At 41.7% G+C, this 25,414-nt stretch overlaps 2 protein-coding genes across 3 annotated transcripts; one reads left to right on the forward strand and one right to left on the reverse strand.

Annotated features, from left to right (window-relative positions):
- Window positions 1-3,249: 3,249 nt before the first annotated feature.
- snai (snail homolog Sna) lies at window positions 3,250-7,764 on the reverse strand. Its single transcript, NM_001140479.1, has 3 exons — window positions 7,523-7,764; window positions 6,459-6,971; window positions 3,250-4,683 (listed from the first exon to the last, which is right to left on the reverse strand). Exons 1-3 carry the CDS (start codon window positions 7,596-7,598, stop codon window positions 4,496-4,498), a joined length of 777 nt encoding a protein of 258 aa, NP_001133951.1. The 5' UTR covers window positions 7,599-7,764; the 3' UTR covers window positions 3,250-4,495.
- Window positions 7,765-18,806: 11,042 nt separating this feature from the next.
- Window positions 18,807-25,297, forward strand: tp53inp2a (tumor protein p53 inducible nuclear protein 2a). 2 transcript variants are annotated; one of them, XM_045691817.2, is made up of 4 exons: window positions 18,807-18,889; window positions 22,589-22,897; window positions 22,993-23,098; window positions 23,240-25,297. In XM_045691817.2, exons 2-4 carry the CDS (start codon window positions 22,780-22,782, stop codon window positions 23,502-23,504), a joined length of 489 nt encoding a protein of 162 aa, XP_045547773.2. In that variant the 5' UTR covers window positions 18,807-18,889; window positions 22,589-22,779; the 3' UTR covers window positions 23,505-25,297. The 2 variants fall into 2 exon arrangements, with proteins under 2 accessions (XP_045547773.2, XP_045547772.2); XM_045691816.2 differs by lacking the exon at window positions 18,807-18,889 and adding an exon at window positions 19,024-19,325.
- Window positions 25,298-25,414: the final 117 nt, after the last annotated feature.

The raw sequence follows: 25,414 nt of genomic DNA on the forward strand, positions 1-25,414 counted from the left end.
TAAATCATAACAACGTATATTACGACGAACAGCACGTCGTATCATACATAACAGCTATGATGAAACTGGCACTCACGAGGACCGCCACAGGAAAGGAAGACACAGAGTTACCTCTGCTAAAATAAGGGTTAAATAAAAAATTAAATACCTCTGCTGCAGAGGATTATTTCATTAGAGTTACCTGCACCCCAGATTGCAGCCCAAATAAATGCTTCACAGTGTTCAAGTAACAGACACATCTCAACATCAATTGTTCAGAGGAGACTGCGTGAATCAGGCCTTCACGGTCAAATTTCTACAAAGAAAGCACTACTAAAGGACACCAATAATAATAAGAGACTTGCTTGGGCCAAGAAACACGAGGAATGGACATTAGACCGGTGGAAATCTGTCCTTTGGTCTGACGAGTCCAAATTTGAGATTTTTGGTTCCAACCACTGTGTCTTTATGAGACGCAGAGTAGATTAATGGATGATCTCTGCATGTGTGGTTCCAACTGTGAAGCATGGAGGAGGAGGTTTGATGGTGTGGCGGTGCTTTACTGGTGACACTGTCTGTGATTTATTTAGAATTCAAGGCACACCAGCATGTGTACCACAGCATTTTTGCAGCGATACGCCATCCCGTCTGATTTGCGCTTAGTGGGAGTATCATTTGTTTTTCAACAGGACAATGACCCAAAACACACCTTAAGGCTGTATAAGGGCTATTTGACCAAGGAGAGTGATGGAGTGCTGCATCAGATGACCTGGCCTCCACAATCACCTGATCGAGATGATTTGGGATGAGTTGGTCCGCAGGGTGAAGGAAAAGCAGCCAACAAGTGCTCAGCAGACTGTAGGAAAAGTATTCCTCATGAAGCTGTTTGAGAGAATGCCAAGAGTGTGCAAAGCTGTCATCAAGGCAAAGGGTGGCTACTTTGAAGAATATAAAATCTATTTTGATTTGTTTAACACTTTTTGGTTTACTACGTGATTCCATATTTGTTATTTCATAGTTGTGATGTCTTCGCTATTATTCTACAATGTAGAAAATAGAAAAAAGAAATAAAAACCATTGAATGAGTAGGTGTGTCCAAACTTTTAACTGGTACTGTACATGGGGTGAGAGGTGCTTAGATAGCTATTCAAGGGGAGATTATACCTTTATTGTAAGTAAAACACACCCCAATTTCTTAGAAAGACTATCAACATAAAACTAGTTGCACTTAACATTTCTTCTGACAATTCACTTTGTTGTTGAGTTTATATTTCTTGGCACGGCACACATTGAAAAAACTATGTAACTGCCCCCTGAAATCAGCATACTGCACTGCCATGTTGGGAAACATGCAGAGTAGAGAACCACAGACAGGGACTGGCACCTGAAGGAAAGCCCCGTAGGAATCCACAAGTGTAGAACTCAGCAGCACTCAGTGTAAAGCTGCGGGTCGGCAGTGGTGTGGCCGGGGAGAGCTACCCCCAGGCCTTCTGTATCATTGGTGCAGGATGAGTCGTGTTTATGGGAGGCTGACAGCTCCTTCCTGTATCCCAGGCCCTGAGCCCTCTGTGAGCCCTGGCTGCTGCTGCACTGAAGGCCACTCTCTCTCTCTCCCCCTGACTGGGACTGGGCCTGGGAGCGGGCGTGGGTGGAAGCAGTGGGGGGGATGGGATTTGGTGCAGTGGCAGTAAGCAGTGAGGGTTAGCACTTTAGCCCCTCGGCTCCTAGCCTGACTTTTTTTGGGTGAAGTAGGCCAATGTAAACTCCCATTTCCTGCCGGCCTGTCTCTGAGGGGGAGAGATGATCCTCCTGTGAAGAGAGAGAGGGCTGCTTCTCTGCAGGGACACTTCACACTAACACACATACATATACATAAATAGATATACAACCAAGAGACAGAGAGAGTGAGAGAGAGAAATACACAAACACAGTGGGGCTCTGGAATGTTAAACACATGCTTTATGGCATAAATAGCAGCCACTTTTGGTAAATTACAGTGAGTGTTCTGGCACTGGGAAGCGCGCAGCATGAAAAAGTTCTCAGATTTCAGAACCAGGCATTCTACACTCCCAAAGGAAGAGGAGTGTCATGTACTGTTTTCATTTATCAAAATGTTTTGAAATATATACTGTAACTCTGAGTGTGGTGAGGGTTATGATATTGTGGGGTTTCAAATGGTAGCTTGTGTTTAAAATTGTTCTACATAAACTTTGTGGCAAAGATCAGATTAAACTACAGAGACATGATTCATACAACAGAAAGAGTGATTCCAATGTAGTATTAAGAAGTTTTGACTAACTGGAGAGCATAATCCGACTAAAACCGTTACTCACTTCAACTTGCTATGCTGTGTGATTTTATTTGCAGAGCTGACACCCTCGCCTGAGAACATGTTCAATTCAATTAATTCCAAGCAGCTGGAACTTAAAAGGCCTGCTGTACAAGAACATCCAGGTCAAAGGTGCAATGGTAACAACCAAATGAACCATAAATCCACCTTCCAGAACTCTCACTCCATATAGGACTCTTTGTTAGTACACAGCTGTATGACCAAATGTCTAGAGCTCTTCTTTCTAACAACTACCCAGACCCAGTGGTTAGCATGTGTCATGTGATTCACTAAACAGACCAAAACTCGCAACAGAAGTCTTATCTCCAGCTCTGTGAATATTTCCCTGACTGGGAAGGAAATGATGAGTTTAAGAAGCATGTGGCTAGCTGCTCCAGCTGACAGAGGCTGAGTGGAACAGCTTACCTCACCTTCTGCCACAGCCCACGCACCCTCACTGCTCTGTGACCAGACCTGATCACTCAGAAAACCATGGGAACTTGGACTCTCCTGGCTACACAGACTCTGACTCACTGTCTGGGCTACAGAGTAGGAGACTTAACTCCCTCAAAACAAGGAAATATAGACCTGGAACAAGGTTAAATAAGATGACTGTTGGCCAACAAATCTACTCTCTCTTTCACACATTTGCGCAGTGTTTAAACAGTGGCTGCAGGAGGCGAGTGGCAGGTGGAGACATTGAGCAGGTGCATGCAGTTGTACCTGTCCATCACTCAGTGTGTTCACCTGCCTCTCTCTAAACGTCACAATGTCCAACTCAAACTGCTCATCCACAACCAACACACTACATTTACAGTTGCTGAAAGAGAGCCATATGCTAATTAACAGTCTCTAACCAAACATGCACATATCTGGCTGTTGTATAAGCAGTGTTAACTCAGACTAAAAAAATGTTTTGCTAATTTTAAAAGTAACAACACTTTTTTTTAACATAAATTACTTTATTGAATGTAAATCCATCAGCTATGAAATATTTGAAATAGAAGTGAAAAACAAACAAACACAGTAAAACATTGAAATAAGACTACATACAATCTGAACATTGCACGGTAAAACACCACCATATAAGGTTTAGGATTTTTTTATCCATCTCTGTACAGCCAGGGCTGTGAAACCGTGCCTCTATGAGACATTTTATTTGGCCCCGCCTTCCCCCAGTTCTGAGTGTTTGATGCATAATATTAATACACTTAGTCAACATTAAAAAACCACTACCAGTTGAGGTAAGAAGGCAATCTTTGGTTTAAAATAAAACATTTCATAAAACAAGTTTATATCTTACAAAAATGGTGGTTCTCTCTACCATTTTCAAGAACAATTGGAATAATTAACACTGTGGTAACCTGGAGTGCATGGCTTAGATTTTCATTCAGGAATTTAAACAACATTGAAGGAGCAAAGCTTCCATGAGGAATGACGACAGAAACAAATGGCTTTATCCTATTTCGGAAACACATCAGATTACAGTGGGGCTTGGTGTGGTCAAAATAACGGCTTAAGACAAACCCACTGGAGACAAAAGCATACAAATGGACCAACAGACTCCATCCTCTTTGTGATAATGACATACTTCCTCTTTCTAGGGGCGGTGGAAGTCACCTGTTATCGGCCCAGTAGAGGTCAGGGCCAGAGCACCTGTTAGCACCCTGTCTATCTACACCACTCTACCAGCGACAGCTGTGTGTGTATGTCATGCTGAGAGATGTATCCCACCCACGCACCCTTACATCTCTCAGCAGCTGTGTCTGTGTCTAGGCCATGATGATCCGGAGCTGGCCTGACCAACACCGAGGCTGGGCTAGACTCAAAAGTACACGGGCACACTAACCCCCATGAGTCTACAATATGTATGAGGAAAAACAATGTTGGGACTGGGAGAATGGCAGGATTACAGAGTTCAGAACATCTACCAGATTTGGCTTGCAATGGGAGGAGTTAGAAAATTTGAGGAGTTCCTTAAATGTGATTGAAACAGAGAAACTGAGATGGCTATGGAAGTTGCATTCAAAGAAATGAGTCAGGGTCAACTTCCTCTTCTACTAGTAAATGGTGGATCTCTGTTGGCAGATTGGTTCAGGCTCCTCTGGTCTTGCTTATGGTATGGGTCTGTAGATGCCCCCACCGCCCTGAGGTCCCTCTGGGGATAACTGCCTGGCTGATTCCTGCTCACGCTGTGGAGGAGGAGCAGCAGCTGGCTGCACTGTGTTTCTGGAGGAGGGACATGCGGCTGAAGGTACGGGAACACACGCCACATTGGTACTTCTTTACCTCAGCGTGGGTCTGCAGGTGCGCCCGCAGGTTGGAGCGGTCCGCAAAGGCACGGTTACAGTGTTGGCAGGAGAACGGGCGTTCACCTAAGGAGGAGATCGTAGGAGGAGCATGGGTTAGAGATGCATGACACTAACTGTGACTTTAAGGACCACACACACCGCATCGAATATTGATCTGCCGTTCGTCTGTGTGGTGTGTTTTAGGGACCACCTGCTGATGTACGTCTGACTACCGACATTGTCGCACAATTCTACATGAAGACAGACACAGCCCGCACTCTGTTCAGAGGTGCTAAGTACTCTCGTCCCGCAAACGCTATTGGTGTGTCCGAGCCTTTAAGCCTCTGTCTGTATATGAGAAGGGGTCTGTGAACCTTGGCTTTGATTAGCAATAAAGTGCAAACTTTTCTCCTCCACACAATAATATCAATTTGGCTGTCTCGGGCTCAGCAGAGTGGTTCATTAACACCTTAGTGAATCACCCTCAAAGCTCATTTAAAGGGTAATGATGAATCTGGTGTCAGGCTGGGTGAATCACGACCACACTTCAATTAACATGATTAAATCAGTGCCAAATTAGATTACTACTTTCAAGTTGCTGCTGGTGGTAAGTGGGCAGTTTGATAGCTGAGAGCTTCCTTATGCTTTTTGTCCCCTTCATCACAAGGTAATCCTGCATTCTGTTGTCTCAAACAGTAGCCAATGATACGATCATTCTCAGTAAGTCATTGTTAGGGCTCCCGAGTGGTGCAGCGGTCTAAGGCACTGCTTCTCAGTGCAAGAGGTGTCACTACAGTCCCTGGTTTTATTTCAGGCTGTATCACATCCGGCCGTGATTGGGAGTCCCATAGGGTGGCGCACAATTGGCCCAGCGTTGTCAAGGTTTGGCCGGGGTAGGCTGTCATTATAAATAATCTTTTGTTTTTAACTGACTAGCCTAGTTAAATAAAAGGTACAATAAAAAAAATATATAAAAAATGCAGTAAGAGCCCCACAGTGGAGGTGTTATAATACCCATTAAACCTAGAGGTCAAACAGGGAAATGGTTCCAATTGGTTTTCCACCATACATTTTTCCCATAGGGGATTTTAGAAACGCTTAAAATACGGGCTGTGTTTAGTGTAGGCTTACCCTGGTGTGACGTTTTGATAACCATGTAAATCTTTCTCGGACAAGGTGACTTTCATCAATATATTCGGCTCTATTCACTCTCAGAGTTTCAAAAATGCTAACTAGCATCAAAGTAGACATCATATAAGACAACAAATCCCTGCAAACTCCTGCATGTCATCTCCAGCTGGCACCTTTGCTAACAGGTACATTTAAAGAAATGTAAACAATTTATTAATTACTACATTTATCTAACATTATATAGTTAATCCAGAGATTATTACCTTTTCCTCAACTTCGTAGTCTTGTCCAGATCCACATGGCATTTGTATATCTTTATAATAGCCTCATTAGCAGCTAATTAGCATTTGTTGGGGGCAAACAGAGGTGAATATTGATAAAAGTCACCTTGTCCTAGAGAGATTTACACGGTTATCAAAATGTCACGCCAGGGTAAGCCTACACGAAACACATCCCTTATTTTAAGTGTTTCTAAAATCCCCTATGGGAAAAATGAATTGTGGGAAAAAAAACAATTGGAACTATTTCCCTATTTGACCACTAGATTTTATGGGTACTATGACTCATACTGTGGTACTCTATGAGTGATCAATGACCAACAAGCCCACAGGGCTTCTTCATGTGCTCATGTCTACCACTACACTGTAATAATGATGATCCAATCAACTGAGTAACCAAACCTCCCTTCCACCAAAGTCATACCAAATGGCAAGTGTCGGAGTTCTTACCAGTGTGTGTGCGAATGTGGCCTCGCAGCAGCCAGGGCCTGGAGAAGGCTTTCCCGCAGGTGGGGCAGACACAGGGTAGCGTGTGTGAGCGAATGTGCATCTTCAGAGCCCCCAGGCTGGTGTACTCTTTAGGGCAGTGCTTGCAGAAGAAGGCTGGCCTTGCTGCAGTGACTGGGGACACTCTCTCATCCTCGTTTGGGGCCCCATGACTCTTGATGCTGGTGCGTTTGGGGCGCTGAGGGGGGTGGTAGGTATCTGTGGGTTCGGGGCTGGGAGGGTCAGAGGTGCGCCCCTCGTCCTCCTCCCCACTGCTACTGGCACTGCTGCTGAGGCTGGAGGGGGAGCTGAGGTCCAGGGGTCCAGGGGTGGGAGAGGCATCAGTGGGGAATGTGGGGACGTAGAGGGCTGGAAGGAAGCTCACGTCCCATACCAGTCCCGCTGTGTAACAGGTGGTAGCTGAGTTGTTGTCCCCTGCTGGAAGCTCAGCTAGTGGGTACCTCTCCAGGGAGGTGGCTGAGGGATGAGGAAAAGGGTTAGAATACAGCGGTACATTTACAGCACTGTTGTCAGATACTAAGATGTTTTCATCATTTACATACGATTAATGGAACTGGAACAACACAATAAAAAAATATATGATGAAATTTGGATAGGCAACATATTTTCAACTTGTAAAGCAACAACTGCCACTGTCAAGTTTCTCCAGAGCATATTACGCACACAAAAAAGAAGTTTCAGCAAAGCTGAGATTTCATGGGCCATTTCCTCCCACATATTTACATGGGGTAGAAACATGAATGGTAGCTCTGTACAGTTTAGGGGGAACTTTTATAATGGGCCTTACTTGAAAACTGAGAGAAAGTATAATTTATAAAAGGTTGCCAACATGGAGAAGGTTGTAATGGAAAAAGTTGTAAAAACTTAAGATCATGTAAAAAAATATATTTCCAGGGGTTTATTGTAAGGAACACTAATAGAGAAAACATGTGTCTCCTATTCTGTAATATTTTATACATGTATGTATTCAGCTTCATACAAGGAATAAATAAAGTAAAGCTACTCACCATTTTGACACTCCAATTCACTGTAGTTGGGTTTTTTGTTGGCGAAATACTTTTTGACCAAGAAAGAGCGAGGCATTTTTCCACTTTGCGAAATATGTGCGCAAAATATCCACTGGTTAAATAGGCAGACGTCTAGGACTTAGATCCACATGAGAATAGCGGTATATAGAAAGCATAAAAGATTAATGAAACGTATAGTCCACCAGTTTGTCTGAACTTGTTCAGCTGTGGACCACTGTGTGACTGTCTCCAAAATGCTGCTCTCTCTTCTGCTGAAATACTCTGACACAAGCAATGGGGGTGTGCTCGCCCCGAGGGCACACCCCACCTACATATGAGCGCAGGAAGCGACACTCGCTAACCCATTCCTAAACAAAAACATGTGCCCCAAAAGCGATAACAATGGCCATCTATCAAATTGACCTGCATACAACACACATCAAAGCAATAGTCTTGACCATTCCGATTACGCAAATTAAACACTTGAGGGCAATAGCGCGCTTCCATAAACAGATTGACCCATTTGGAGACGTGCATGGAGACAATTGCGCAAACGTGTCAGATCACTAAACAGCTAATTTATTCGACTTCAAGACAATAATGATTGTTCTTTAAGACGCCAGTATGTCTGAAACAGGAGAATGATGGTTTGACTGCTGTGTATATCGATTCTATCAATAGGTCCATAGGCCTACAGTCCAACTGATTAGGCCACATAGAGCGAGACAGTCCTTTTTTATTGTTTTTCTTCAGCATGATCAACGTGCAACATTTGGATAAGGGATTCCTTATTCAGATTCGATAAATAATTTAAGTATTGTGGGATTACTACTTGGCAAGCGTTTATTATGTCAAGAAAAATCTACCTGGTCTCAGAGTATTTCGTATTATTATTGAAATAAATCTGGAATTTGCTAAACGTACAATATGTTACACATTTGCTAAATGTGTTATATGTTTTACGAATTTGCCAAACGTTAAATATGTTACGAATTTTCAAAACATATGATATGTTATGAATTCTAGCTAGGTGTCTAGGAATTCGGTTTAGGGGTTAGGGTTAAGTTTAGGAGTTAGGTTAAAGGGTTAGGGGAAGGGTTAGCTAAAACGCTTAAGTTTAGGGCTAGGTGAAGTGTTAACCCTTTTAGCTAAGGTTAGGGTTAGGGGAGGGTTAGCTAACATGCTATGCAGTTCCAAATGATCAACAAAAAAAGTATATGTAGTTGAAAAGTTGATGAGATTCAAATTTGCAACCTTTGGGTTGCCAGGCATTTCCATTTAACACCCGACCAACCACCATGCTTCAATTTCTGTGGCTCAGTTGGTAGAGCATGGTGTTTGCAACGCCAGCATGGTGTGTGCAATGCCAGGGTTGTGGGTTTGATTCCCACGGGGGGCCAGGGCAAAAAACAATATAAAAAAAATGCATGAAATGAAATGTATGCATTCACTACTGTAAGTTGCTCTGGATAAGAGTGTCTGCTAAATGACTAAAATGTAAAATGTAAGTAACCATCTCTCTTAAGTAACCATACCAAACATAACATATTATACTAAACAGAGTGTCTCGGATTTACGTACAGAATAATACGAAATGCTCTGAGACCATGTTGAGAAAAATAGGTCTGATTTACAGTTGCCACCAGTGCCTAGTTTACTCCTGGTATGTCATGGCGCCACCCTTTGGGAAGAAATAGTAGCTGAAACAAGTTCAATAGCAGAATGTTTCAGTACGATAGGTACACACAAGATGACGCTATGTCACACTTATTCGAAGAGTGGTTGGCAATGAGTCACCTGCAAAAGTAGAGAAGTTTGAAATCAATGAAATGCAGTTAATTTCCTGCATTTCCATTGGGCATGCAACCTATTTATCATGAACAATTTTCAAGTCAGATTTACAAATAAGCAGCCTAATATAGAAGTCCACTACAGAAATCTAGAGAGGACATATGAATAAATAAAACAAATCACTAGTTTTGTCTAGATCAATAAATATGTTTTGTGATCACAACATAACAAAAGTTGTTTTGTCGAGATCACAATAACATTTTCTCATGATCAAGACATAACAAAAGTTGGTGTGTGGAAATCAAGAGATAAACTCTATGTAACAGTGTTGCTTCCGCCCACCTCATCGCCCCTACCTGGGATCATCTGCACACATCAACAACTGCCTCCCACGAAGCATCGTTACCTATCGCTCCACAAAAGTCTTGGCCCTTGTGGAGCAAGGGAAACAACTACTTCAAGGGTTCAGAGCGAGTGACGTCACCGATTGAAACGCTATTAGCACACACCCCGCTAACTAGCAGGCCATTTCATACGGTTACATTTAAATAGGAGTGGCAGTATTGATGATAGGCTGCAGAGCCCAGGGTGGATCAACACATTCATTTTTATTAGAGATTAACCCAGGCAGAAATTGCATTATGTCTTCCAGTTTTGTCTCCAATACAATTCAAATTTAAAGACATGTTTTGAAATGGATTGAATGCGGAATGTGGAATGTTCAGTGCAAGAAAAGTTAACATTGAGGTCTGTGGTTGCAGACTACCAATGAAAGTTTACGAGACTACCAATAAAAGTTTATTTTAATATCTTTAATAATTTGAACAGGGAGGTTGGCCTGTCAATAGCAGCAAAAACACAGTCACAAACAACAATTAACAAGCAGTACAGAAAAATAATACTAGTAAAACGGGTATAGTGACATTTCATGAAGGCTGCAGTCTATTTGTCATTTCAGCCACAAATGGTGGGCAAAATATTGTGGTGCTGAAGGACAGAACTACGGAAGTCCAGCGAGGACATGTGAATAAAAGTAAAATGTCTCTTCTTATTACAACTTATTTTTCTCATGATCCCTACATGACAAAGTTGTTTTGTCAAGATTTACTTTTCTGGTATATCTAGACTTCCGTAGTACATAATCTTTGTGTCTGTTATTTGCTTTTGAAAGAAGCCTATTCAGTATGGAACTCAATGGATGAGATAGGGAGAATGACTCACAGTGGTATCAGCCTGTAGTAGGTCTATGCTATGTGTTCTGCTACATAAATGTGAAATAAACCAGGACAAAGTCAGGGGGGAAGGAGAATGAAACAAAATGTTGTGTACAAGTGCAATGCCTGCATAAAGTCTACTGAATATGTAACGGTTTAGCTTCCGTCCCTCTCCTCGCCCCTACCTGGGCTCGAACCAGGGACCCTCTGCACACATCGACAACAGCCACCCTCGAAGCATCATTACCCATCGCGCCACAAAAGCCTCGGCCCTTGCAGAGCAAAGGGAACAACTACTTCAAGGTCTCAGAGCGAGTGACGTCACCGATTGAAACGCTATCATTGCATAACCTGCTAACTAGCTAGTCATTTCACATCGGTTACATATATACTTTTCACACAATGGGCCTATTGTATAAAAATATATTTTAGACTCAGTCAAAAAGAAACATTACATAATATTTAGTTTGAAAAAAAATGGATTAACAACAGGTGTGACAGGGAGAGGGGGAGAGAGAGGGAGAGAGAGTGGGGGGGAGAGAGGGAGAGAGAGTGGGGGGAGAGAGAGAGGGAGGGAGTGGGAGAGAGAGTGAGAGAGAGGGGGAGAGAGAGGGAGAGGGGGGGGGTCCCTGGTATTACTGTGTTTACTTAGTAAAGGCACAGCTTGTCCTTGGCACCTGCTCTCTGCACAGCCAGGGAGCTGGGTGATGCCTCCTTGGAGGGATGCACAAGAGGCTGCTAAATGTCATTTTATCCAAAAGGATACCAAGACGTAGGCCTACGTTTACTTAATCCTTATGACCTTGACCATCACCCTAAAATCCCCGTGTGTGTGTGTGTGTGTGTGTGTGTGTGTGTGTGTGTGTGTGTGTGTGTGTGTGTGTGTGTGTGTGTGTGTGTGTGTGTGTGTGTGTGTGTGTGTGTGTGTGTGTGTGTGTGTGTGTGTGTGTGTGTGTGTGTGTGTGTGTGTGTAGGGCTAGTTTGATGCAGGAGCTTACCAGGGCTGAAGCCCCTGGGCCCAGGCCTGTGGGAGGCCCAAGAGGAAACCCTCCCCAAAAAAAGAAAATATGTACTGTATGTATTATATATTTAGTATTTGTTTTACTGTAACTACCGATGAATGTAGACAGCCTGCTGCTGTCACTCTGCAAATCATCAGATTGGGGAGGAGAGGAGGTAGGTGGCCCACGTGGGTAACCGGGGGGCCCTGTCTTGATTGGGTAACTGATGAATACAAAATAAAAAATAAACAGCATAATAAATAAATGTGACTTGTCAATTGTGTGAGTCAGGGGCTGGGCCCTTTAGTAGCCTACTGTACCCCATGATATACAGTCCCAGTCAAAAGTTTGGACACACCTACTCATTCAAGGGTTTTTCTTTATTTTTACTATTTTCTACATTGTAGAATAATAGTGAAGACATCAAAACGATGAAATAACACATATGGAATCATGTAGTAACCAAAAAGGTGTTAAACAAATCAAAATATATTTTATATTTGAAATTCTTCAAAGTAGCCACCCTTTGCCTTGATGACAGCTTTGCACACTCTGGCTGTTACGTAGGTGGGACGATTTCGTCCCGCCGACCCTAGAGAGGTTAGGGTCGGCGGGACGAAATCGTCCCACCTACGTAACAGCCAGTGGAATCCTGTGGCGCGTTATTCAAATACCTTAGAAATGCTATTACTTCAATTTCTCAAACATATGACTATTTTACACCATTTTAAAGACAAGATTCTCGTTAATCTAACCACACTGTCCGATTTCAAAAAGGCTTTACAACGAAAGCAAAACATTAGATTATGTCAGCAGAGTACCCAGCCAGAAATAATCAGACACCCATTTTTCAAGCTAGCATATAATGTCACATAAACCCAAACCACAGCTAAATGCAGCACTAACCTTTGATGATCTTCATCAGATGACACACCTAGGACATTATGTTATACAATACATGCATGTTTTGTTCAATCAAGTTCATATTTATATCAAAAACCAGCTTTTTACATTAGCATGTGACGTTCAGAACTAGCATACCCTTTGAAACTTCCGGTGAATTTACTAAACATTTACTAAATTACTCACGATAAACGTTCACAAAAACCATAACAATTATTTTAAGAATTATAGATACAGAACTCCTCTATGCACTCGATATGTCCGATTTTAAAATAGCTTTTCTGTCACGTCCTGGCCAGTATAAGGGTTAATTGTCATTGTAGTTTGGTCAGGACGTGGCAGAGGGTATTTGTTTTATGTGGTTCGGGGTGGTGTTTTGGTAAAAGGGGCGTTTGATTTAGTATTTCCGGGTTTTTTGGTTTATGGTCTATGTTTATGTATTTCTATGTGGAGTCCAGTGAGTGTGTTTCTATGATTGATTAATTGGGGTTGGGACTCTCAATTGAAGGCAGGTGTTTTCTCTTTGCCTTTGATTGAGAGTCCCATATATTAGGGTGTGTTTGTCATTTGTGGGAGATTGTTTCTTTTTTAGCGTGTGTGAGCCTAACAGGACTGTCTAGTAAATCGTGAGTATGTTGTTTATTATTTTTTGTGTTCACTTCTGAGTTAATAAACTTCAAGATGAGCATTGTCAATCCTGCTGCATATTGGTCCTCCTTTTCCGACGATGATTTCGCCATATCGTCTGACGACGATGAAATCCCTGACATTTTCGGTGAAAGCACATTTTGCAATATTCTAAGTAGATAGCCCGGCATCACAGGGCTAGCTATTTAGACACCCAGCAAGTTTAGCACTCACCAAAGTCAGATTTACTATAAGAAAAATGTTATTACCTTTGGTGTTCTTCGTCAGAATGCACTCCCAGGACTTCTACTTCAATAACAAATGTTGGTTTGGTCCCAAATAATCCATAGTTATATCCAAATAGCGGCGTTTTGTTCGTGCGTTCAAGACACTATCCGAAAGGGTAAATAAGGGTTACGCGCACGATGCATTTCGTGACAAAAAAATTCTAAATATTCCATTACCGTACTTCGAAGCATGTCAACCGCTGTTTAAAATCAATTTTTATGCCATTTTTCTCGTAAAAAAGGCGATAATATTCCGACCGGGAATCTGTGTTTAGGTTCAAAGACGATAGAAAATAAAAACATGGGGTCGACTCGTGCACGTGCCTCAGCCCATTGTCCTCTGATAGAGCACTTGCCAAAAGCGCTAATGTGTTTCAGCCTGGGGCTGGAATTACATCATTCAGGTTTTTCCCGCCTTCTGAGAGCCTATGGGAGCCGTAGGAAGTGTCACGTTACAGAAAAGATCCTCAGTCTTCAATAAACAGAGTCAAGAAGCTCAAGGAATGGTCAGACAGGCCACTTCCTGTAAGGAATCTTCTCAGGTTTTTGCCTGCTAATGAGTTCTGTTATACTCACAGACACCATTCAAACAGTTTTAGAAACTTTAGGGTGTTTTCTATCCAAAGCCAATAATTATATGCATATTCTAGTTACTGGACAGGAGTAGTAACCAGATTAAATCGGGTACGTTTTTTATCCGGCCATGCAAATACTGCCCCCTATCCCCAACAGGTTAACAAACTATAGTTTAACTTTGTGCATGACACAAGTAATTTTTCCAACAATTGTCTACAGACAGATTTCACTTATAATTCATTGTATCACAATTCCAGTGGGTCAGAAGTTTACATACACTAAGTTGACTGTGCCTTTAAACAGCATGGAAAATTCTTGAAAATTATGTCATGGCTTTAGAAGCTTCTGATAGGCTAATTGACATCATTTGAGTCAATTGGAGGTGTAACTGTGGATGTATTTCAAGGCCTACCTTCAAATTCAGTGCCTCTTTGCTTGACATCATGGGAAAATCAAAAAAAAATCAGCCAAGACCTCAGAAAAAAAATTGTAGACATCCACAAGTCTGGTTCATCCTTGGGAGCAATTTCCAAATGCCTGAAGGTACCACATTCATCTGTACAAACAATAGTACGCAAGTATAAACACCATGGAACCACGCAGCCGTCATACCGCTCAGGAAGGAGATGCGTTCTGTCTGTTAGAGATGAACGTACTTTGGTGTGAAAAGTGAAAATCAATCCCAGAACAACAGCAAAGGACCCTGTGAAGATGCTGGAGGAAACAGGTACAAAAGTATCTATATCCACAGTAAAACGAGTCCTATATCAACATAACCTGAAAGGCCGCTCAGCAAGGAAGAAGCCACTGCTCCAAAACCGCCATAAAAAAGCTAGACTACGGTTTGCAACTGCACATGGGGACAAAGATCGTACTTTTTGGAGAAATGTCCTCTGGTCTGATGAAACAAAAGTAGAACTCTTTGGCCATAATGACCATCGTTATGTTTGGAGGAAAAAGGGGGAGTCTTGCAAGCCAAAGAACATCATCCCAGCCGTGAAGCACAGGGGTGGCAGCATCATGTTGTGGGGGTGCTTTGCTGCAGGAGGGACTGGTGCACTTCACAAAATAGATGGCATCATGAGGAAGTAAAATTATGTGGATACATTGAAGCAACATCTCAAGACATCAGTCAGGAAGTTAAAACTTGTTCGCAAATGGGTCTTCCAAATGGACAATGACCCCAAGCAAACTTCCAAAGTTGTGGCAAAATGGCTTAAGGACAACATCAAGGAATTGGAGTGGCCATCACAAAGCCCTGACCTAAATCCCATAGAAAATTTGTGGGCAGAACTGAAAAAGGCGTATGCGAGCAAGGAGGCCTACAAACCTGACTCAGCTCTGTCAGGAGGAATGGGCCAAAATTCAGCCAACTTATTGTGGGAAGCTTGTGGAAGGCTACCTAAAACATTTGACCCAAGTTAAACAATTTAAAAGAAATGCTACCAAATACTAATTGAGTGTATGTAAACTTCTGACCCACTGGGAATGCGATTAAAGAAAAAAAAAGCTGAAATAAATAATTCTCTCTACTATTATTCTGACATTTCACATTCTGAAAACAAAGTGGTGATCCTAACTGACCTAAGACAGGGAATTTTTACTCGTATTAAATGTCAGGAATTATGAAAAACTACGTTTAAATGTATTTGGCTAAGGTGTATGTAAACTTCCGACTTCAACTGTATATGTTTCCTCCTAATATTCACTTCATTGGCCTGGGCTATTGTTTGTTTGAATTGATCTCAATTTGTCAGTCAGAGTAGGCACTGGTCTTTTGTGTGGTATTTAAACAAATTCAGCTAATGTCTTCTGTCATGTAAATGACTTAGAATTGAATGAAATGCTTTTTTAAAAGACCGATTTTTATTTATTTTTTTATTTTTTTTGTTGTTTTTTTTCGAACCCTGCAACAACAAAAAATCTCCATGTGTGAAAATCCTAAAAATGCCTCTGCTCAACTGTAGTCCATACCACATGGCAAACGTTATTATGGCCCTATTGTAAATGCTCTTTTTCTCTTTTTTACCAAGCATTGAATTGCATCTTAGTGCACGGATTTGTTTACAGAAAATGATGGTGTGCCTGGAAGAGAATACAAACAAAGGCTATGATTTCTTAATCTGGCCCTGTGTGACTGTGTGTGTGTGTGTGTGTGTGTGTGGAGGCTCCTCAGAGGAGGAAGGGGAGGGCCAAACCCTGCTCAGTGAATTTCATAAAAATAGTGAAACATTAAAGAAGTTATCATTTTTAGATAAAACTATGCTAATATATTCACGTCACCAAATAATTGATTAAACACATCGTTATGCAATGAAGATCTACAGTAGCCTCAACCGCACTCTGTAGGGTAGCACCATGGTGTTCCTGTCCTCTGTGTACATTGACATCAATACAAAACCTAGGAGGCTCGAGGTTCCCACCCACTTCCATAGACTTACACAGTAATTATGACAACTTCCAGAGGACATTCTCCATCCTATCAGAGCTCTTGCAGCATGAACTGACATGTTGTCCACCCAATCAAAGGTTCAGAGAATAAATCTAGTACTGAAAGCATAAGCTACAGCTAGCTATCACTGCACTGCAGTGCATAAAATGTGGTGAGTAGTTGACACAAAGAGAGAGAAAGACAATAGTTGAACAGTTTTGAACAAATTCATTTCTTAAAAAATTAAGAAGCAAGAGAGGGATATTTGGTTGTATAGAAAAAAAGAAAGTCTATATACAGTGTGTGCAAATGGCGTGAGGAGGTAGGCAGTAAGTGAAAAAAACACTTACTGCCTACCTCCTCACGCCATTTGCACACACTGTATATAGACTCTTTTTTTCTATTGTGTTATTGACTGTACGCTTGTTTATTCCATGTGTACCGTGTTGTTGTTTGTGTCGCACTGCCTTGCTTTATCTTGGCCAGGTCGCAGTTGTAAATGAGAACTTGTTCTCAACTAGCCTACCTGGTTAAATTAAGGAGAGAGAGAGAGAAAAAAAAAAAACTTTCACTTACTTAGCTAGCGAATGCTTCTAGCTAGTTAGCCTACTCAAACAGAGAGGGATGATATGTTAGTTAGCTGGCTATCCAACACTGGAACTCTTCCAAGTCAAGGTAAGCTTTTGGTTTTATTAATTTAATGCCACCAGGGCCCACCAGTGTAACTATTAAACTGCTTGCTGACTGTACACTGTACTGCATGATTGTAGTGGTTAACTAACACGTTAGTTCTAGTAGCTATGTTGACTATGATGCTAGCTAACATGATGACAACGATGTAGGCTGTGTGTAGCGGTTTGAAGGTTTGGCTTGGAAAGGCTTTTTCGCCTGGTCACAGACAGCTAATGTGTTGTGCACTGAAGTCTGCCCACAAGCGAAGGGAAAAGGTGAGAGGAGAGCGCGTAGATGTGAGAAGGAATTATACAATTATAAAATGGATCATGCTGTTTGTGTGTGGCTGCTATGAAAGTGAACTGTGTTTGCGTGTGATCAGGGGTGTATTCATTCCGACGATTCTGTTGAAAAACTTTTCTTAAATGGAAGCAAACAGGGATAAAGATACCTGAATTTGTCCAATAAAAACTCTTGTTGCAACTGTTGGACTAATGATTACACCCTAGATCAGCGCAATGCAGGCTAGAGCGTGCAAGACGGTATTGAATGTATCTGTCACCTTAACTACTCAAATTTCTCTCTACCTGTTTACGTTGTAAACTTATAGGCTAGGTTGTAGCAACCTCATGATGGGTATAGGGAAAATTCAAGTAGCATGTAGTAGCCTACACCTATCAATGTTACATTGAACTGGGTGAATGGAATATGAATGACAGTCATCCAATATGCTGTAATAGAAATAAGGCCATGCTCATTAAAAACATTTTTGGCCTCCCTCATCTTAAATGGCACAGACCGCTACTGGTGTGTGTGTGTGATTCAATGCAATCGACCTATGGAAACAATACAAAATATTTATCTAGACCTATATATAAAGCCAATGAGTTCAGCTAACAAAAAGGGGCATATACCTGTCATCTATTGACACTGCACTTATCTGACATCTACATACAGTGTGTTCATAAATTCACTCTGGAATGCCTGAGGGTGCTCAGAGTGCGTTGGTAAATTCAGAGCATTATCAGATTGTCCTTTCATAAATTCAGAGCGCACACTGGAAGCTCTGGCCAAGGAGTAAGTAGGGTTGATCCGAGCTTTCTGACCTCACAATGGCACCCAAGCAAACTGGCTAAAGTTGGCTAGCTACTTCCAGACACAAATGAGAACACCTCATTTCACTCGCCCTAGGAGAGGGCGAGTAACCCTAGTTGTGCTGTGTACATGTTATCTACAGCGTTGGTGACTGTAACAATTTAAGTAAGTTTACTGACACAAGTCATATTCAAGGGTTTTGCACGTTCGTAAATTCCTCAATTATTCTGTGCACTGAATTTACGAACGCAAACAGTTTCTCTCTCTCGCGAGGTTTTCACTGGCTAGTTGTAAATGCGACTTTCAAATTCGGTCCCGCCTAGTCTGGAAAGCCACAGTAATCCACCCTGTCCCAGTAGTCCCCCCCACCCTCTCCTCCCTGTCCCACTGCATCAAATCAAGTGCACGAAAGAGAATTGAATGCATTGTAGGCTGTATACATTGTAACACACTTTATAACTATCATCAATTTGAAACATCACTCGGCCTACCTAGCTTTAGAACTTATTGCCAATGGATAAAGGGTTTGTGTTTACTATGTATGTAAAACAAATTGAAATACTTATATAACCAAGAATGTTGACAACTTATTCTAATAATGACGTTTTGAAAACGGTGGATGTAGCCTAATAATGAAAATACGTAAGCACTTATGCAATAATAGGTCTAATCTATATGCATAGGCCTAGTCAAAAATGTATTAGAATCGTGAGTTGACGACAGAGGGAGCCTTCAAAGGTTGCTGCTGGTCCTTTTGCAGAGGTGATGGTGTGAGTATTTTAGCACTAATAATAACAGTTAATTTAGGATCATTTAAGGTAATCACCTTTAGCCTAGACAACACTGCTGCAACTGCAACTCTTTTAACATAAAAGGCCAATACGCCCATGTAGGTCTGCACAAAATGAGGGGTAGACCCGTATCTTTTTTAACTGCGTGATTGGTTCTAAACCTCGAACGGGAGGGGATACGGTTGCTGCGTTACTCGATCAGCTGTTTTGATTCAATTTGGAAAGAAACAGTTCCAAAGACCAGACAGAGAATCAAGAACAGATGCACATCTTTGGGGAAAAAAAGATGGTATAAACCGATACCTCATCAAAGGAAAATGCATTAATGAAGGAATCGGTTACAACATCTCTTCAAATACAATTTTGGGGTAAACAGAATGTCCTACTCAAACTGAGAAATATTCTGTGAATATAGGTAAGTTTTATTTGCCGCTTGTCTTTCTATTTATAGCTATCATCTGCGTGCATCCAAACAGGTCCTTTATCAACAGTTTGCAGAATTTTGTAATTGACAGGTCTTCTCCAATGCCTTAACATGAATGCAAGTAGGGCGTCTTTCCAAAAAAGGAGATAATTAAATATGTCTGTGTTGTATTATTATCCAGTCTTTCGGTCGCTTAACTACTGCTGGCTGTCATTGCAACTGCCCCAATTTCAGACGAGACTTTTGTGTTGTCACCTGCACCAAAGGAGTAGCCTATAGCTTAGCTTTCATATCCAGTTTTTCATTTCAAAGTTCTTTCTCTGCTGATATAAGGCTAATGTTCAGGTTTTCTTTGTCATCGTGAAATGGTTTGTTTAGCCTTTCAGTGGTATCCCAGCCTCGTCCCTTCCTTGATTCCTGCTCAAGCTGTTGTTTAGGTTTTGAATGAGGTCAGTTGCATTCAGTGACGATAATCAAAGCCTGATAATGAGTTGGTTATATAAATCAGCTGTGTAGTGCTAGGGCAAAAACCAACACCTGGACCTAGTGGGGGGAGGCCCAGGACCGAGTTTGGGAAACCCTGCAATAGGCCACATATTTGCTCAGCTGAGTAGCTGCCAATTATTTATATATACACAAAATTATGACCCGGGGGGTGCTGTTTTGGAGCCACCATGCTTCCATCTTGGTACTCCCACACGTTGTAGAAAAATATTTTGGAAGATATAAAAATTATTTTATTAGTGTCTACATTTGTTTTTGCCACGTTTATTCTATTACAGACACCGTAATGCATACTTTTAAATTATGTTATGTGAGCTAAACATACAAATAAAGGAAAATGTATACTTTTTTTTTTATATATACTGAACAAAAATATAAATGCAACAATTTCAAAGATTTTATTGAGTTACATTTCTTATAAGGAAATCAGTCAAAGTCAATAAATTCATTCGGCCCTAATCTATGGATTTCACATGACTGGTGTAGGGGTGCAGCCATGTAGAGCCTGGCTGCCAAGAGGGTGGGATGATGCCGACAAAAATACAGACAAAAATACTTCTATATCCTCTCACACTACTCCCGACTGGACTTCCTCATTACCATATTTGGTAGTGAGAAACCGCTCTAAACAGATGCCTTTTAATAGTCTTGCATATTAGATTTTCAAGTCCATACAGTTCATAAGGACTGAGATTATTTGTGTTTTTTTTTAATTATTATTATTATTTTTTTAACCTTTATTTAACTAGGTAAGTCAGTTAAGAAATTCTTATTTACAATGACTGCGTGGCCAAACCCTAACCCGGACGACGCTGGGCCAATTGTGTGCCGCCTATGGGACTTCCAATCACGGCCGGTTGTGATACAGCCTGGAATCAAACCAGGGTCAGTAGTGACACCTCTTGCACTGAGATGCAGTGCCTTAGACCGCTGCGCCACCCGGGAGTCCTATTAGGTACTTTGGATGTAGAATGGAATGGTGCTATATAGGCCTTATAACTACAGAGATATATTTTTACTGGTGGCTCAGTTGGTTGGTGCATTCTACTGACAACATTAGAGAGAGTTGTGGGTTTGACTGATATATAGGCCTATACCGAATCTGTGTTGAGTCCCCTTGGCTAAAAGCATCTGCTGAAAAGACGATTATAATTAAAAGTGCAGTCTTTCTCTCGGACATGGTGTATCTAAAAGGGTCCTGCCATTTGTTAGGATTCCAGGTCAGTGGTTTTGAAGAGGATACAAGCTGAGCACATAATAACAAAGTGAACTCTGCAGCCATGGGCCTCGTGCCCCTAGATCTGCAAATCTGCTCGCATATCTATTTTTTATTTATTTCTATTTCACCTTTATTTAACCAGGTAGGCCAGTTGAGAACAAGTTCTCATTTACAACTGCAACCTGGCCAAGATATAACAAAGCAGTGCGACAAAAACAACAACAGAGTTACACATTGGATAAACAAACATACAGTCAATAACACATTAGAAAAATCTGTATACAGTGTGAGCAAATGAAGTAAGGAGGTAAGGCAATAAATAGGCCAATAGTGGCGAAGTAATTACAATTTAGCAATTTACTCGGGCGTGATCTATGTACAGATGAGGATGTGCAAGTAGAAATACTGGTGTGCAAAAAAGCAGAAAAACATATATGGGGATGAGGTAGGTAGTTGGTTGGATGGGCTATTTACAGATGGGCTGTGTACAGCTGCAGCGATCGGTAAGCTGTTCTGACAGCTGACGCTTAAAGTTAGTGAGGGAGATATGTCTCCAACTTCAGTGATTTAAAAAAAAAAAAAAATGAAATTTTGCAATTCGTTCCAGTCATTGGCAGCAGAGAACTAGAAGGAAAGGCGGCCAAACGAGGTGTTGGCTTTGGGGATGACCAGTGAGATATACCTGCTGGAGCGCGTGCTACGGGTGGGTGTTGCAATGGTGACCAGTGAGCTGAGATAAGGCAGCGCTTTACCTAGCAAAGACTTATCGATTACTTGGAGCCAGTGGGTTTGGCGACGAATATGTAGCGAGGACCAGGCAACGAGAGCATACAGGTCGCAGTGGTGGGTAGTATATGGGGCTTTGGTGACAAAACGGATGGCACTGTGATATACTGCATCCATTTCGCTGAGTAGAGTGTTGGAGGCTATTTTGTAAATTACATCGCCAAAGTCAAATCTATACCAAAATGGTTCTCATAAGCTGAATGTGGTTTATCATAAGCAATCATGCTTTCTCTGCTTGGGGTGGAGGGATTCTCTGTGTTGCATGACAATAGCAAATTCAGAGACCGGCAAATATAGCCGTTTGCCAACAAAGCCATATCAGAAAAAGAAAATAAATAAAAAAAATGATATGCTGAGAGCCATTGCATTGAGAGGATCCTATGAGGATGTGACTATGTTGCAGAGTATAGCCTAGCCCCTCCCCTGTAGGTTTAATAGCAGATGGGATCTGACAATGGAGCTCTGCAGGGGGTACTTGTTATTCAGGCCCTTATATTCATAAAGGCCTCATTGGCCAATCAATGACCACCATGGTCAGCTGACCTGGGCTTGCGTTAATTAACATGGGCCAGTATGGATGTGTGGGGTCCAGAAATGACTCTTAATTCAACGCTGGGGTATTGATGAATAATTACCATTATTTTCAAAAAGGCTAAGGATGCAAAATGACAAGAATAAGACAACGTTGTTACAGCAGGTTTGAGTTATGGGACCCAGACTTTATGACCATGTTTTTCTCCACCAGGTCTTTGTGAGAAGTATTTTGATACCCAAAGCCTCTGCTGCTACGTCTGAGTTTCCTGCCAAAGAAAGGAGAGGAAAGGACAAGAAAGAGAACACAGGCAACAACCTCACAACACCAAATCACAACGAAGTCTGACCAAGAGTCTGAGACAACACCTCCTTAGTAACCGCCACACAGAACAGAACCCAGTCATGTTCAGAAGGCTCACTAGTCTGTTTTTTGGAAGAGATGATGACATCTCTACAGACCAGAGGACACCCACCCCTGCAGAAATGCTTGAGGAAGGGTGGCTTCTGATCAACCATCAAGGTCAGTCTCACAGGAAGTAGTGGTTGGACTGTAGCTACATAGTGTGCTCTGCTAGAAGAAATATGAGTAACGCTGGCTCTCTTGTTGCTCTACAGAAGTGAACCTATTGGAGGAGCAGGTAGTGGAGTGTGCCAACACATCTATCTACAGAAGTCCAGCTGTCACTGAAGAGACTGAACCCATTTCAGAAACTGGCGTCAGGTGAGAGACTTTTGTGCATTTGACACAGGAAGTTGTCAAAGCATTTTAAAATATCCGTGTTCTGCCACTGATTCCAAATGTTTGATTGTCCTCATGTATATGTGAACAGATGTGGGCTTACAAGCATTTGTTTCTCTGCAGGATGTCAGAACCAGAGGTCCCAGTCCAAAGAAGCACCACCAGCCCCAGCCGGATCATTCGTAGATCAGTGTCCATAGCTGGACAGCTGGCTAAGGTCTCGCAGGTTGCTCGTATCCAGAGGGCTCAGACCCGGGTGGACCGCCACCACCTCACACGGAGCTGCATCCAGCGGCAGAACTGTGTCCGCCAGCGAGCTCAGCGCCACTCACCCCGCACACGCACAACCTACCTCCAACAGCCAGGCCACCACAACTTCAGCCACTGAACACCTTGCACCAGGGAGCGCTTTTAACACAAGAACAACAGGGACCTTTAATCTGCTCACAACATACATACACAAACAGACATGCTCAGACACCTTCACAAATGCAACATAAATTGATTGGCAGCATATTTCCATATAGTGAAATAAAGTCATCATTCAAACACATTTTGCATAGTTCAATCTTGTGTAGATTAAGGTATTTCCCAAAGGAATCCTATCTACCCCATTTGATTCAAAACACTAAGCTTGTTACTTGGAATTGTTACTTGGAATTGTCACTCGTTCACTGGCAGCAAAAAATACTTTTGAACCTGTACTGTACATGACAAGAGAATGAAGATGTGAACATATCAAGGAATAAGTTCGCCCTAAATATTTCTAAAACTAAAAGCATTGTATTTGGAATAAAACACTCACCAAACCCTAAACCTCAACTAACTCTTGTAATAAATAATGTGGAAATTGAGCAAGTTGAGATGACTAAACTGTTTGGAGTAACACTGGATTGTAAACTGTCATGGCCAAAACATTTTCATGCAGTAGTAGCTAAGATGGGGAGAAGTCTGTCTATAATAAAGCAATGCTCTTCCTTCTTAACAACACTATCAACAAGGCAGGTCCTACAAGTTCTAGTTTTGTCGCACCTTGACTACTGTTCAGTCGTGTGGTCAGGTGCCACAAAAGAGGGACTTGAGAAGATTGCAGTTGGCTCAGAACAGGGCAGCACGGCTGTCCCTTGGATGTACACAGAGATAGTGGAGGAGAGATTGACTTCATCACTACTTTTATTTATGAGAGGTATTGACATGTTGAATGCACCGAGCTGTCTGTTTGAACTACTGGCACACAGCTCAGACACCCATGCATACCCCACAAGACATGCCACGAGGTCTCTTCAAAGTCCCCAAGTCCAGAACAGACTATGGGCGGCACACAGTCCTACATAGAGCCATGACTACATGGAACTCTATTCCACATCAAGTAACTGACTCAAGCAGTAAAATTAGATTTAAAAAAAAAAAAGATTAAAAAAACACCTTATGGAACAGTGGGGACTTTGAAGCAACACAGACACATGCATACACACACACATACGATAACATACGCACTATACATACACATGGATTTAGTACTGTAGATATGTGGTAGTGGTGGAGTAGGGGCCTGAGGGCACACAGTGTGTTGTGAGATTTGTGAATGTATTGTAATGTTTTAAAACTGTATAAACTGCCTTAATTTTGCTGGACCCCAGGAAGAGTATCTGCTGCTTTGGCAGCAACTAATGGGGATCCATAATAAATAATCTAGAAAAAAGAAACGCACACCTATAAAGGCGAGGTGCTGGCTAAAGGAGTAGAAAACTAGAAAATAAGGGAAAGCCGCACACTCTAAGAGCTCAGATGCAAAAATGTAATAACCTAATAACCAACGTTTCGACAGCAACGTTGGATGAAGACAGATTTGGATGAAGACAGCTTTGCTGTCGAAACGTTGGTTATTAGGTTATTACATTTTTGCATCTGAGCTCTTAGAGTGTGCGGCTTTCCCTTATTTTCTAGATCCATAATAAATACAAATATCAAATGAGATGTTTTTAGGCTTGATTGTTGTGGCTATGGCAAAACTGTCAGTGGCATGCATATTTCTGTGCAAAGCCTATGCAAAAATGTTTTGCAAAAACATGTTGAGGGAAATTCAAAGGTATTTGTATCATTACACATATGTATTTTGTCAGATTGTTGTGTGTGGGTTAAAAACATTTCAAATAGCAATAAAAAGGATGACCCACGTGATTGCACCATTGTTCCTTTATTTCATTATAGTGTCAGAACTGCATGATCAGGGCTATTTGGTGACCAAAAGGCATTACTAATGTTATCCAATTCAATGTTATGCGACACAATATGTAA

This window comes from Salmo salar, chromosome 12 (genome assembly GCF_965601325.2).
Source record: "Salmo salar chromosome 12, fSalSal1, whole genome shotgun sequence".
Taxonomy (NCBI): Eukaryota; Metazoa; Chordata; class Actinopteri; order Salmoniformes; family Salmonidae; genus Salmo; species Salmo salar.